At 38.0% G+C, this 14,392-nt stretch overlaps 1 protein-coding gene across 1 annotated transcript; it reads right to left on the reverse strand.

Moving 5' to 3' along the window:
- Positions 1-1,757: 1,757 nt before the first annotated feature.
- Positions 1,758-14,073, reverse strand: LOC111609995. Its single transcript, XM_023341822.1, has 9 exons — positions 14,070-14,073; positions 13,839-13,867; positions 11,437-11,740; positions 9,749-9,840; positions 9,553-9,639; positions 4,304-4,324; positions 3,755-4,168; positions 2,788-3,017; positions 1,758-2,339 (listed from the first exon to the last, which is right to left on the reverse strand). Exons 3-9 carry the CDS (start codon positions 11,738-11,740, stop codon positions 2,312-2,314), a joined length of 1,176 nt encoding a protein of 391 aa, XP_023197590.1. The 5' UTR covers positions 13,839-13,867; positions 14,070-14,073; the 3' UTR covers positions 1,758-2,311.
- Positions 14,074-14,392: the final 319 nt, after the last annotated feature.

The raw sequence follows: 14,392 nt of genomic DNA on the forward strand, positions 1-14,392 counted from the left end.
GATTAAAGGATTTCTCAAACATGAAGGAATCAAAGCGACACTGCAGATTTGTTGACGGCGTGTTTTGAGTGTAAAGTTGGGGTGTTTTTGTTAATAAATTCTCAGACTTAGTTGGTTCTGGTCATTCCTTGTTATGGACTTTCTGTCATCCACCTCCATTCTTCTTACTCTCTCTTCCAAAAACGCTCCAACACGCCACATTAGTTCTGCTGCAGCTGGTGTAACACTTTCCATGCCCCAGTTTTTGTTACTCCAACTACAGAAGCCACAGTCCTTCTGGCTGCCAGGCCACTGTCAGCTGCTTTGGGGGTCCGCGAGGACATCCCACCCCGAAAGCCGACCTTCAGGCCACAGCTTCTGCAGTGGAGGTCCTGAATATGGGACATTCTGATTCCATGTCTCAACTTTCCTCGCAGCATTACAGAGATCATCCTGGAGTCAAACAGTTTCCTCCACCACTCATCCCCAGCTCCCTTCCACAACCTGTTCAGGTTTACCAGGTCAGTCAGCGCCACCAGGTGGTGATCAGTTGTCATCTCTGCCAACATGTAGTGCCACAGACTTGATGATGCAATTAAAAGATTGATCCTTGACCTTTAGCCCAAGATACGTGGCGCCAAGAACACTTGTGAGCCACTTTGTGCTTGAACGTGGTATTTATTGAACTTTTGTGTCTCGCAAATATGAATAACACCTACAGAATCCTCTCTTCGACTTAAGGAGATCATTTTTTAAAATCACCACCTTCAAATTAGCGTTTGCCATGGCAGGCCCCACTGGAGCCCTCAAGATCTTTTGTTACCGTCTACCATGTCACGGTGCTGATTAATAACTGGTATCAGCTGCAGAGAGCCAAAGGTTGGGGAGCTTGTTCAGGATTCCCCCAGAGTTTTATAAGCAAGGCAAGCCGCCAGTCTCTACTTGTCCCCATGGCTAAGCTAAGTGTTGTTTGCTTATTTTAAATAGTTTTTCTTTTAGACATAATTAAAAGTGACAGCAGAGATGGTTAGATGCATAGTCAATGCACCGTTGGTGCAGATTGCATGTTCCACCTTTCACTCTATTTGGAAGGAGTACTTGCAGAGCAGGTTCACCTGTACCACCATAAATGTGATCCCTCTATGAAGTCTTTTTGATCATGTATGGGTCAAGAATAAAAGCCTCACCAGCTGCTCGGCTCGCCTGCGCTCAACGCAAACCTCTAAACGCGTAACTAAAGCTCAGCCTATTGACTTTTATTGGTTTGCGTTGAGCGCAATGAGACGGATCTGATCACGCAGCCAATCACAGACGGGCGTCGTTCATCCTGACGTCATGTGGATAAAAAGCAACCAATCACAAACCAGCAAACTGAAACATTACTAAAGAAAATGGGAGAACTTTCAAAAACTATTAATACAATCAATAGTTAACATTTGTAACCTAACAATACTTAGTTCAATAATAAAATAAAAATTTTATTATTGCCTATTTTAGGTCATATATTTTTTTATTGACTTAAATGTGACCAGCATCACATGCTAGTTTTAAGATCCACTGGATGATTTAATTAGGATTTAACTTTAGCGCAAAAGCATCTAAATTATTTTTATTTGCTTTTTTTTTGTGCTTGTCTTTTTTAAGACTCAGTATTTGGTGTTTAAGTATTACCAATGTTACAATTACACATGATAGTCATATTTCCCGTCAACTTTAAACATTTTTTAACATACAGTTGGCGGCCTGAGAACAAAATGAATCCAGAAAGACAAATTCCCAAACTGCAGCATCAGTTTATTTCAGATTTTACCAATAAATCACAGAAAAGGGTCAAAGGTCAATAAGATCAAAGACGACAGTGTTGACTTGCATAGAAAATTGTGAAAATGATCCAAATGTAAGACGATGCAGCAGGAGGAAGTAAAGTAGCTCCAGGATGTTTGTTCCAGCAGATTTTTAGTTTAAAACTGAAGCCAAAGACAAATTTTCATAATCAAGATCAAATAAAGCAAAATCCCAGCTGAAAGCGTTTCTGTCCTGCCTCTAGATGGCAGCAACAGAGTCCAACAGAAGACATGTGGCTGTGAAGCAGAACCTGAGGAGGTTCAGGCTGCAGCTTTAAGCTGCTTGATCTTGTTTCCTTGTATTTGTGCTTCGGCTGGAAACGGGACTTTCTCCAGTAGTTTGTCTCTGAAGTCGTCCTCCAGGCGGAGACCGAGCCCTTCTGCCAGGAGGGGACAGGAAACCTCCAACGTCTTCACCTGGTCGTTTATCTGAACCTCCAGCTCAGCACTGATCAGGTCAACCTTACTGATCCCCAGGATCGTGATGTTTACACTCTGGACCAGAGCACTTTGGACCTGAGCAGGAACAGGACGGCACACAGAGTATTACTGATTTTCATAAACTACGAGACTTATGATAACAGGTCGAAGGTCATTAGATGGTAGGACAATCATGTGAGAGGATTTGCTAGAAACGTGAACAAACAGTGAGGATGACAGATCTCTGGAAGAGGAACAGGCGAGTCGAATGAACTGAACACACTGCAGCTGTGAGGATTAAAGCGAGCAAACGCGGCAGAAAAGAGAATCAAAATATACAAGCCAACGGAACCAAAACAAAAACAACTAAATAAAGTCAAAGCCCAAAGAAACAGAAAGTATCAGGATGTCAGCAGCATTTCAGCAGCATTAACATTTATCTATCAGTTATTACAATAACTCAGTTTTTAAGTTCACTAACTTACAGCCAGTTTGAACAAATTAAATACAAACAGAAAATATGAAATGTTCATTTCATACTGACTTGGTGATTCTGGTGGAGTTGGTGGAGTTTAAAGAAACTCTGTTGTTAAAGAGGTTTGTCTTTAAGTTGTTGACCAGAACCACGTCTCCATTTGATATCCCACTCAGGTGTTTGGTGTCTTCACCCCACAGGTCCACTGTGATGGACCCGGTACCGTCCTCCAGCTCAAAGGCCTGCTTGTCTCTCTTCATCTGCTTTGCTTTCATCTTGATGGGTTTAATGACTCCGATCTGTTCAAACCCAAAACACAAGATTCATTCGACTCTGGAAGCAAATGAACACTTTGCAAGTTTAACATTTTTATAATCAGGTGTTTTATTGTCCATCACTGGTCAGATCTACAGATACGCTGTAAGATGCATTTAGGTTCCCTGTAAAACACAACTCTGATGCAATACCTCTACGCCCCAGCAGGGGGAGCTACCAGGAAGTCTGACTTCCTGGTGCTTTTAAATGCTTTTAAACTACCATCATGGTTATTAATGGTTATTAACAGGAAACCGCAGGAGAGCGTCCTGCTCCAAGTGCATGATGGGAGATGATCGTCCTGGTGGCAGATCCAGTTGGTTTAAATGTTATAATTGTTGCTCTAAATGAGGATAAAATGAGTTTAAATTTAACATTTCTTTCCTGTTTCCATTTCCTGAACTCGACTGGTCTGCATTAATGAAATGTTCTCTTCTCTTTCCCATTTAGACGAATGTTTAAAAATGTCTGTGTTATTTCATAAGTAGAGGAAGCCATTAGTTACAATTTAAAAGCCTGATCCATTTTACAGTGTAAATTTAAAAGATAAATGTGAAATATTTACCAGGACTGTAGAGGGCGCTATAAATCATGTCATTTTCTGAAGGTTTGACGATTTGATCAGATATAACAAAAGTCTGAAATTCTCATTTAAGCTGCAGCTAAAAACTGGATGCTGATCATGAGAAGCAGACAGAAGAGCTCAGTAAACGACTCTCACCTCCTTCACGGTGCCTTCAACACTCACTTCCTTCTTGTCTCCCAGGCTCTGGATGTCTCTGATGCTGTAAACTGGACTGAAAATAAGTTTTCCAGCTTCCAGCTCCACATTTCTGGGAACTTCGAATGGGCCGGTCTCTGACATCTTGGTTCTTTCTGCAATTTTCAAAACTTTCTCCTTATGATCCATGACGGCATATCTGATGGTGTAGAAGTGGTCCTTCTTAATGTCTGGAAACCGCTCGCTTCTAAACACCACAACTTTGATGGCGTCCGTCTCATCAGCGACTCCCAGATGGAAATAAAACTTGGTTCTGGTTTGATTTTTGTATAGGTCGGATTTGTGCACAACCTTCACAGTCAGAACCTTCTGACCCAGATCTCCACCGGCCTTCAGATCCCTGATGGTTTTTGTCTGGACCAAGATGCCGAGAGAAAAGATGAAAACAGATCCGATCACAAATAACCTCACATATAGTTTTAGTTTAGAAATAAACCAAAACTATTCTGAGCTGTTAGTTTACTGAACATTCACAAGAATTTTACTCACCAGGCCAGGAGTTGATGTCTTCTGAAAAGAAAGAAATCAGTGTGTTAAATAAATAACTTTTTTAATTTAAAGACTGTGGAGGTTCCTCCATCTTTTCCCCAGTGTTAGTATTTATTTAAATGTTTTCACACAATATATTTATAATTTCACTCTTTTATGTTTATTGCATTAGGTTGTTTACTATTATGGGTGCACACATTTAGTAAACACCTTTTGTTTATTTGAATTATTAACTACTTTGTTTTGCGGAGTTTGAAGGACTGGCTGGGGGAGAGGACTGGTTGAAAGACAAACCAGGAAGTGGAACAGTCCATCAGGCTGCTGGAAGCAGGGGACTTGATGTTAAAGAATCTGCCTCTGTCTACTAATAGCATAACTGCTAAAACATTTTTGTTGTTAGGTTGTTTTGTTTTTACAGTTGTGTTGTAATCAAAATGTGTTGGTTTGAATTAGTTATTTATGTTTATGCATAGTTTGTCTTTGTCTTCTCTCCCACCCCTCCTCGTTTGTGTAGGCTAGCCTTTGTGTATAAATTCCCCTTTGTGTTCATTGTGTGAGGTCAGTTTTTGGTTTGTTATCCTGAGTTAGGCATGCCTTAGTTGATTTCTTTTGGGCCCATTTTGTTATATTTTTGAGATTTGATGTTGGAAGTCTTTTTGTGAAGAATTTTTGGAAAAATAAATAGAAAATATTTTTTTATATATGCCTTTGTCCTTGTGCCTTACTGGTCGGACCGTAACAAAGACATAATCTGGTTCCTGGAACCAGATTCTTGGAACTTGCTGTTGAAATAAAATGTACATTTCCTGTAGCAGCAGGCTGGTTGGTTAATCTTCGCAGACATGTGAACCTGTCCATTTTACATCAGGAGTGCTGCCTGCTTCTGCCAAGAGGGCAGCACATGGTATAAACATATGGAAGTTCTATGAAGAAGCAGGTCTGTTTTCTTGTTCCTTTTGTTCAATGTTTCTTGGGGCTGATTTTGAATGTTATATATGTTTGCAAAGGTATCAATATACTGTTGACGGGACGTAAAATAACTTGTTTTTACAAAACCATGACAACTTTGAAAATTGTGAGTTACAACATTAATGGAGTAAATCATGCTATTACAGTAATTGGAAAAAATCTTAACTCAAAAAAATTGAGTTGTACAATGGGGCTTCAACAGAAAACTCATTTAAATGAGGTAGAACATGCTATATTAAAAAGAGTGTGGGTAGGACAGGTTTTCAGTGCATCCTATGAAAACTGTAAAAAAAAAAAAGGGGGGGGGGGGGGGGGGGTGTAGCTATACTGTGCCATAAATCTCTAAGCTTTGCAGCAGAAAATGTACTCAGGATAAAGACAGCCGCTGGATAACTGTCATTGGTTTACCTAATTATTTTTTAGCTTTCCTATAACAGATTTTATGTCTTCTTCGGTAATTGTCCCCACTAAAGTTTTAGTCTCATTATCATTAAGTTTGGTGCAGGGCTTCTGCATGGTAGTAAAATGTATTGAGAGCCATTTCAGCCAAAATTAAATAAATGAGTAATTGACATCTTTATTCCTATTTACATTTATTCCTGAATTTATTCTTGACTGTTCTTTTTTCACTTCCTTATTTTCCTTATTCATTTATCCTTCTCCCATTTTCAATTTTCCATTTTCATTTATCCTTTTTCATTTTCATTTATTATTTTTCACTTATCCTTTTTTCAAGTTTCCTTTTTCTTCCAGGCTGAACTTATTTCACTCTTATGCACAGTGTTTAATTATGCTATAAGAGCCAAAGATCTACCAAAAACATGGGCTGAAGCAATCATTTCGGTCAGCCACAAAGAAGGTAAAGACTCCGCACAATGTGCCTCTTATAGACCAATAAGTTTATTGTGTAATGATACTAAGATTTTAAGCGCCATTTTGGCTAGAAGACTACAAAAGATTATTAATAAACTCATTAACCCAAATCAGATGAGATTTATACTCAAAAGATTCAGAATAAATTATATCAGACGTACCCTAAATGTAATGTCAATTGGCCAACAAGACCGAGACCCATCGATGCTTCGTCGGCCAGGATGCTGAGAAAGCATCGATGGGTGGATTGGATGTTCCTGAAACAGACCTCATCAAAAATGGGTTTTGGTGAAAATTTTATTAATTGTGTTCTGAAGGCCAGGTTGTAGTTCCTAGCTTCGTCACCAGGTGGCGCGGCCGTTTGTGAGTAGCAGTTCTTTTTTCATACCAAAACATTGTTTGAGAAGCCGTGCAGGTCAGCGGATGTGGTGTTTGAAGGTGGTTTTGTTATTTTGTTCGAGTGTGCGTCCATATGAATGGTAGGTTGCAGTGTATTTATGTGCAAGTGGCATTATATGTACATTTTAGTACTTAGAACATTTCCTGTTGTTAGATTTTCTTTAGAAGAAGCGAAGGCTAGGCTAAGCTAATTTCTGTGCTAAAATGGTAAGCTATATTATGTTTAGTTGCTTTCTTTTGCTTTAATATTAATGAAACAGACAAATAATATGATTAAAATATGTTTGTTAATGAGTATCTGCATTCATAGTGGATTGTAATTTGTATTTATTAATTTCTTTGTAGAACCACACACACAAATGTCTACAAACTTCAATCCACGCACATCCTGCCTGTAAACCAGTTGTCACCGGCTGATTAAAGAGTCAAACCATCACCTGGCTTCATTATTGGCTCGGGGTCATCTGGGCATCTGATCGGTGCACATTCTGCGATCACAATTTTCATTCCGAACCCCAGACGTATAACAGCGTTATAACAAATTGGTTTGAAGTACTGTATTCCAATCCAACTTCTAGAATAAGTGTTAATAGTTATTTGTCAGAAAGTTTTCCCGTAAAAAGAGGGAAACGCCAAGGATGCTGCCTATCACCGATCTTATTTGCTATCATTATAGAACCTGATAGCAAATAAGGTTCCACACCAGGGGTGTCAAACTCCAGTCCTGGAGGGCCACTGTCCTGCAACTTTTAGATGTGGCTCTGCTGCACCACATCTGAACAGAATAATTAGGTCATTAGCAAGGCTCTGGAGAACTGATCTACACAAGGAGGACCTGTGGTCTTGACTAACTCTGCTAAGCAAGTAAGGTTCAGTGTAGAACAGGGGTGTCAAACTCCAGTCCTTAAGGGCCGCAGTCCTGCAGTTTTTAGATGTGCCACAGGTACAAAACACTGGAATGAAATGGCTTAATTACCTCCTCCTTGTGTAGATCAGTTCTCCAGAGCCTTGCTAATGACCTAATTATTCAGGTGTGGTGCAGCAGAGGCACATCTAAAAACTGCAGGACACCGGCCCTTGAGGACTGGAGTTTGAGACCCCTGGTCAAGACAGACTCATCAATTTTAAGTACAATTATCCGAAACTGTTACCGTATTTTCCGCACTATAAGGTGCACCGCATTATAAGGCGTATAGAATAGACGCTATAGTAGAGGCTGGGGTTATGTTATGCATCCATTAGATGGAACTGCGCTAAAGGGAATGTCAACAAAATAGTCAGATAGGTCAGTCAAACTTTATTAATAGATTACAAACCAGCGTTCTGAAAACTCCGTTCATTCCCAAAATGAACAGCTGTTGCTTCCTCCACTTCCGCACCATTGATTCGTTCATGTTAAATTCTCTCGCTGCTGCTCTATTCCCGTGTTCTACTGCTTGACTGATCGCCTTGAGCTTAAACTCTGCGTCGTAAGCGCGTCTCTTAATAGGAGCCATTTTGGGGTCTTTACACAAAACCCAGCATGCACCGCTGGCTTCTTCTTCTACGGGGGAAAATGAAGTTGGCGGCTGCTTACCGTAGTTGCGAGACCTGTTGTGGCTCAATATTGGTCCATATATAAGGCGCACCGGATTGTAAGGCGCACTGTCGGCTTTTGAGAAAATTGAAAGTTTTTAGGTGCGCCTTATAGTGCGGAAAATACGGTAATTTAACTGTTTAAATTTAACTGTTTTAAATATTGAAACACCTAATGGGTTTCAATACTTGGGAATCAATGTTACTACAGATGCTTCTCAATTGTACAAAGCAAATTATGGGAAGCTATTGGATCAAATTCAAAAAGATTTAGAAAGATGGGAAATTTTACCGCTATCCTTTTTTGGAAGGATTGAAACAGTCGAAATTAATATTCTCCCCATATTGCTGTATTTGTTTATGTCCCTTCCTATTTGGATTCTAACAGCAAGTTCTAATAAAATGCAAAAAAAGATTTCTACCTTTATTTGGCAGAAAAGAAAGGCCAGAATAAAATTTACACAGCTGGCCGGTGGTAAGCCTTATGGAGGTCTTAAATTACCACATTTAAAACTGTACTATTGGGCACACTATTGTGTGGATGGTTAATACAGAATAAAGAAACAACATGGTTGACACTGGCACAAAGCTTATGTCCTAAATTTTCATTGCAGGCCCTTGCACTTTGTTCAATTGAAATCTGGAACAAGTACAAAATCACAAACATGTGGATGAAAAGTACACAAAAGATTTTAAGCATGATTAGAAAAAGTATCAAAGCTCCTCAATCTATATCCAGAGCCTTGAAAATTTTGAATCTAATAGATTTTTTACCAGGGCAACATGATTCAGGGTTTCGAGTCTGGCAAAATAAGAATAAAATTTTTATTGATGACTTGTTTGAAGGGGAGATCTTGAAATTATTTGGTCAAATTTAAGAGAAGTATGGGTTGACTTCATATGACTTTTACAGATTTTTGCAGTTGAGAGGTTACTTGATGTCCCATATGGAATGGTCTCTTCTTAAATCACAACCTACTGATTTAGAAATGTTCTTCATAAAGGTCACTAAAGAAAAGATTCTGTGATAAAACTGTGTCAAATCTATATAAATGTTTACAGTCATGTATGCTAGGGGGAGGGCTCCTGGAATAAAGGAAAAGTGGGAACTATAAATGAATGTTGTGACTGATGATCAAGAATGGGAGCTAATGTGTGAAAATGGACATAAACTGACTAACAGCCCAACAAAGAAAGAAATTTGTTGGAAAGTAACATTAGATATTATGTTAATACATGGTATTATTTCAAAATTTGTTAAGGCTTAAACAAATTTGTGCTGGAGACAATGTGGACTAGTTGGAGATCACACTCTTTCGGGATTGCTCAATGATTAAAACACTCTGGGAAGGAAGTAGAGAGGAAATTTCAAGTTGCTATGCTGCTGAGTTCTGCCTGAAGTGGAAACTTTAGGATTTGTTAGTTTTTCTCACCCGCAGAGCTGCAGAGGAACCAATTAGAGATGACTCCTTCTGCTTGGTCTTCTTTCTCTTGGCCTTCATTGAAGTGCCTGAATCCATCTGAAAAAAAAAAACTCTGCTTACCTCTTAACTAAACTTCTCAGACTAAAGCAGACATTATGTCCTATAACATGGAGAAGTCGAGCCTAGTAAAGTTAATGAACCCTACCTCAGGCTGGGGGTTCGGCTGCCTCTTCCGCTTCAAAGGTCTGCCAGGACTCTGCACGTTTTTTCCACCTGCTGCTCCAGCGGATCTCCGCTCTGAAATATGGAGAAAAAGGTTTTTTCATTCTTGTTGCCTTTTCATTTATTGTGAGATCTGTTAAACAAAAACCAAAGAACTAAGTTTCACTGATCAGATCGGATGTTATCTATATAAAACTGTAAAGTTTAGGAAGCCACAAATGCTGTACAGCATAAATCAAATTTCAGTTATCCATAGTATAAAAATAAAAAGCACAATAAAATCTTGACATGAAGGTCTGGGAGAAAATAAAACTGTTTTGAGGTCCACCAGGATGTCCTTAGCACCAAGAGCTAATATCAAGGTCTCTGTCTCATTTGGGTTTAAAACCGGAAAGCTGCTGGAAATCCAGTAACTGATCTGATACGAGATCAGACAGCCTATCCAGCTGTTAGGAGGTCACCTGCCGTCAGATCTCATCTGCACAGATGTGATTAGACAGAGACATCAGGAAAAGTCTAAGTAATGGCAGCCAAAGAAAGAATGTACAAATGAATTAAAGATGGTGCCAGGACTGAGCCTTGTGCAGAGTCCAAGAAGAATTTGTTTGTCTTGATGCAGAATATCTTATTGGATTGATAACCATTCCAATGCAGAGCCAGAAATATATAAATCAAATCTCATCCAAAAAATATACATATTCCACCATACAAGTTCCTATATTAAAATTAGAATCTGCTCTGGGAACTTTCACTTCTTGAGTCTTTCTGAAAGAAATTAGACACACACACAAAAAAAGATCACTGAATCCAGAGTGGATTCAGAAAATTGAGTCCTGATAATGACACTGAAATTAAATTAATTTCCACATAGCATCAACATGTTTGATTCCCTTATTTACATCTGCATCCTTATTGTCATTTATTGTCATGTGATTTATTGTCATGGCTTCTCCATGTCGGCCATTTTACTGCATCACCTGTTTGATGTTAATGTGATATTCAGTTGTAACCTGTTCACAATGTCTGGCTGCTTGGATAAACTTCCTTAATCCGGAGAAACAATTAACATTAATGAGATAGAAAAACTAACCAGAGGAGCAGAGCCTGCTGCTGGCAGAGCTCTGACTCTCTGAGGATCAATAAAGCTCCTCCTCTCTACTCCTAAAATTTTCTCACATTAGGAGCACCTTTAGGCCTGAGATGCTTTATGAGTAACATTCATCTTACCAGGAGCTACGTTTAGACTCAGGATTCTTTAAAAATATGAATTATGAGAAAAGTATTGGTCATCTGAAGTTAACAAAGCATATTGTGATAAAACACTGACAATAGCACTAAATAATACTATGGAATTATTTTTGTTCTTATGTATAATATTGTTGAAATACGATGACCAAGTATCATTATCTGCTTTTTTATATGAAGCCTAAAGTTTTAAAAATATTCTCCTTAAACAACCGGACCTGAGCTCTTCCAGACGCTCTGCTAGATTTATTTCACCATGCATCATACTGCTATGCTATAACCGATACAGGGTATACGGTTCTTATTTTTTACTTAGTGAGGTAAAATCCATGTTTTTCTGATTCTGGGTTTCCAGTGTAACAACTGAACATAGAGTAACCTCTTTACCAGAAAGTCCAGAGCAGAATAAGCTTTTTTTGAACTCACTGTTTTTTGTATGTTGTTGGTTTAGAGCTTCTAGTTTCTCAAGTATGGGCTGAATGAGGTCCTGGATCTTACGGTCCTTTCTAGGGATATCATCCATTGCCTTGCTGATTACATTGATTGACATGTCCAGTCCGTAGCGCTGGATGATGAATTCAGGCATTTTCGTTCTGAATTTTATATCCTTCTTTTTCCCTGGGATCTTATCCAAATGCAGAAAGAGTCTCTCAAAATCGTCTTCGGTTAGTTCATCCAGAATTGAGCTCAGATTCAATCTCCATTGGTTTTCAAGATCCTTCTTGGTCATCTAAACACAGACATCAGAAAACGACGACCAGTGACCAAAGGAAAATTAAGTGATTCCCCAGTTTGTACTCATCTATCAAGTCAATTCTGTTCTTTTATATATTGGCAATTTAGACCACGTTGTTTCAAAGCACATTACAAAAAAATAATATTTTAATCATAAAGACAGATTCCAAGCCAGTTCTGTACATTTCAGTTGATTGTTATCAGTGCATAACGTTTAGTTTTTTATTCAAATTATCTAAGCAGTTTCTATCTAAGGAAACTCAGCAGACTTATAGCATTCACAACAGTAGAGAGGAAAAACTCCCCTTAGACAGGAAGAAATTTTACTGCCAAAATCCAAGAGCACACATTTTCAATTTATATGGAGGACTTCATCTCTTTACTCTCAAAACATCTACTTTCTTCCAAATATTCTCTATTTTCCTTTTTTTGGCCAAAATTGGAATTGGCAGATCAGGCTTTTTAAAGATTCATAATCTTTAAAAAGATTATCCAATCTTTTGTGATTGGTCAAAACATTGCTATTGCTGCACCCCTATAATTATTTGAAAATGAATCGTATTTGCATACTGTGGAGCCAGAGTAACTGACTGAGCTGTAATTTTTTATGTTCTACATAAGAAATTACTACTAGTATTCATTAGTAATCTAGTTTAAATACTAGTAACATTTTCCCTGTTGTTGTCGACTTTACATGAAGAAATCTTTATCTCCAACATCCGTTTTCACACTGGAAAATAAGTAAGTAGACTTTATCATTCACACTATAAAACATAACTGAACAAAACTTAATTTTTCTATGCTCAGCATAAAGGACATAAAAAATAATGTAACTAGATGTAAAGCAGTCCATGAATAAGGATATTAAAAGGTAATAAAAGGTATTTACATCCTCTCATATTTTAAAATAAAAACTTATCAATAACTAGCTATGTCTGTCAGGATCTGTTCCTTATCTGTGTTTATTTTGAGTTTCTGTGTCTCTGAGTCTCCGTGTTGTCCTGTCTCCCCTTGATTGTTCCCAGGTGTTTCTTGTCTCCTTGATTGCCCTCTGTGTATTTAACCCTACCTGTGTTCTTTGTTCCTCGTCGTGTTTGTCTAGTCTGTGTGTGTCACCAGTTGTGAGTATTTGCCCTGCGCTCCTTTGTGCTGCCTGGTCTTTTGGACTTTGATTTTCATTAAACTACCTAATTCATCTCGACCTGGGTCTGTTGCCTCTGCCTCACCACCAAATCATGACAATATCACCTGATATGAAATGCTGTGATACATTTTTCAGTCGCATTGCACAGTTAACTTTATTAGCTAACTAATAAAGTTATTAGTTAACTAATAATGTTATTATTAACTTTATCGTATTATTAAAACAGACCACAAATTTTCTCATTTGCAATTCTGTTTTTTTAAATGAGAAAAGATTTAGTTCAGAGCAAGACAAGCATTTGTCAGAAACTGTAGAGTACTCACTATTTAGACCAATATTATACTTCTTAGATAATTTTTTGATTATTATGCAGAGAGACTCCTATTATTGCAACACAGAAAATGAATTAGAACAAACTTAGAATCCAAAAAAAAATTCTTCCAGAACAGGAACACTTAGTTTTTACTACTTAGAAACTGTGGAGTGCTCATTACTTTAACAAATTTAGAGCACACTTAGAAAGTCCAGAGGATACTTATTTATACTTATCTAGCAACCCTGAATAACAGTATCTAGTTTATTTACTTTGGATCAACATTATTGGCTTTTTCTTCTTTTGCTCTTTCCTTTGTTTGTATTTCATTTTAATTCATTTAAAGCACTTTGAATTGCCTTGTTGCTGAAAATGTGATATATAAATAAAATTACCGTACCTATTGATGGTTCCTCAGTTGTTGGCTGAATGTTTTTATGACTTATTTTTGTGTTTTTATTATGTAAAGCACTTTGAGCTACCTTGTTGCTGAAATGTGCTATGCAAATAACTTTAATGATTAACTGATAAAAACGTGTTGCAGTATCTGAGATCATAAAGAAATTGTTGGATAATGAGTCTAAAACAGACTAAATTACGCCGGTGTGTAGGACTGTTGGTTACTGTGATGGTTACCTTCTCAGACTGAGAACTTCCTGGATCGTCTGTAGAAGAAGAAGAAGAGTCAGGGAGTTTCTGCTCTGAAGAGCTGATCTTCAATATAATGAAGATACACAATATAATGTTTGTGTAATCTTTCATGTTTTCATCTCGTCAAGCAGTTTGAATTTCCTTGTTGCTGAAATGTTCAGTATAAATAAACTTGCCTAATAAACATTAAATTGCTCAGTGTGAGTAAAAACTCACCAGTTTTAACATCATCGTCATCATCATCACTCTCAGTCTTCTTCTTCTTCTTCTTTAACTCTGTTAAACACAGACATCAACATGAGTTAATCTGGTTCTGATCCGTAAACAGACCCAGAACTGAGATCAATCTAGCTGCAGGTTTTTCACCAGCAGCAAAGCACATTTTGAGAAATGAATCAGTGATTCAACTTCACTTTCTACCCAGCAGGGGGAGCTCTAAGATCAGCAGGAAATGTTCATTGTTCTTAAAGGAGCAATTTTAAACCCATTTAAAGGGACAGTTCAGGTTTTTCACCAACCGGATGGAGACTCCTGCTGCT

The sequence above is a fragment of the Xiphophorus maculatus genome, chromosome 11 (assembly GCF_002775205.1).
Source record: "Xiphophorus maculatus strain JP 163 A chromosome 11, X_maculatus-5.0-male, whole genome shotgun sequence".
NCBI classification, from domain to species: Eukaryota; Metazoa; Chordata; class Actinopteri; order Cyprinodontiformes; family Poeciliidae; genus Xiphophorus; species Xiphophorus maculatus.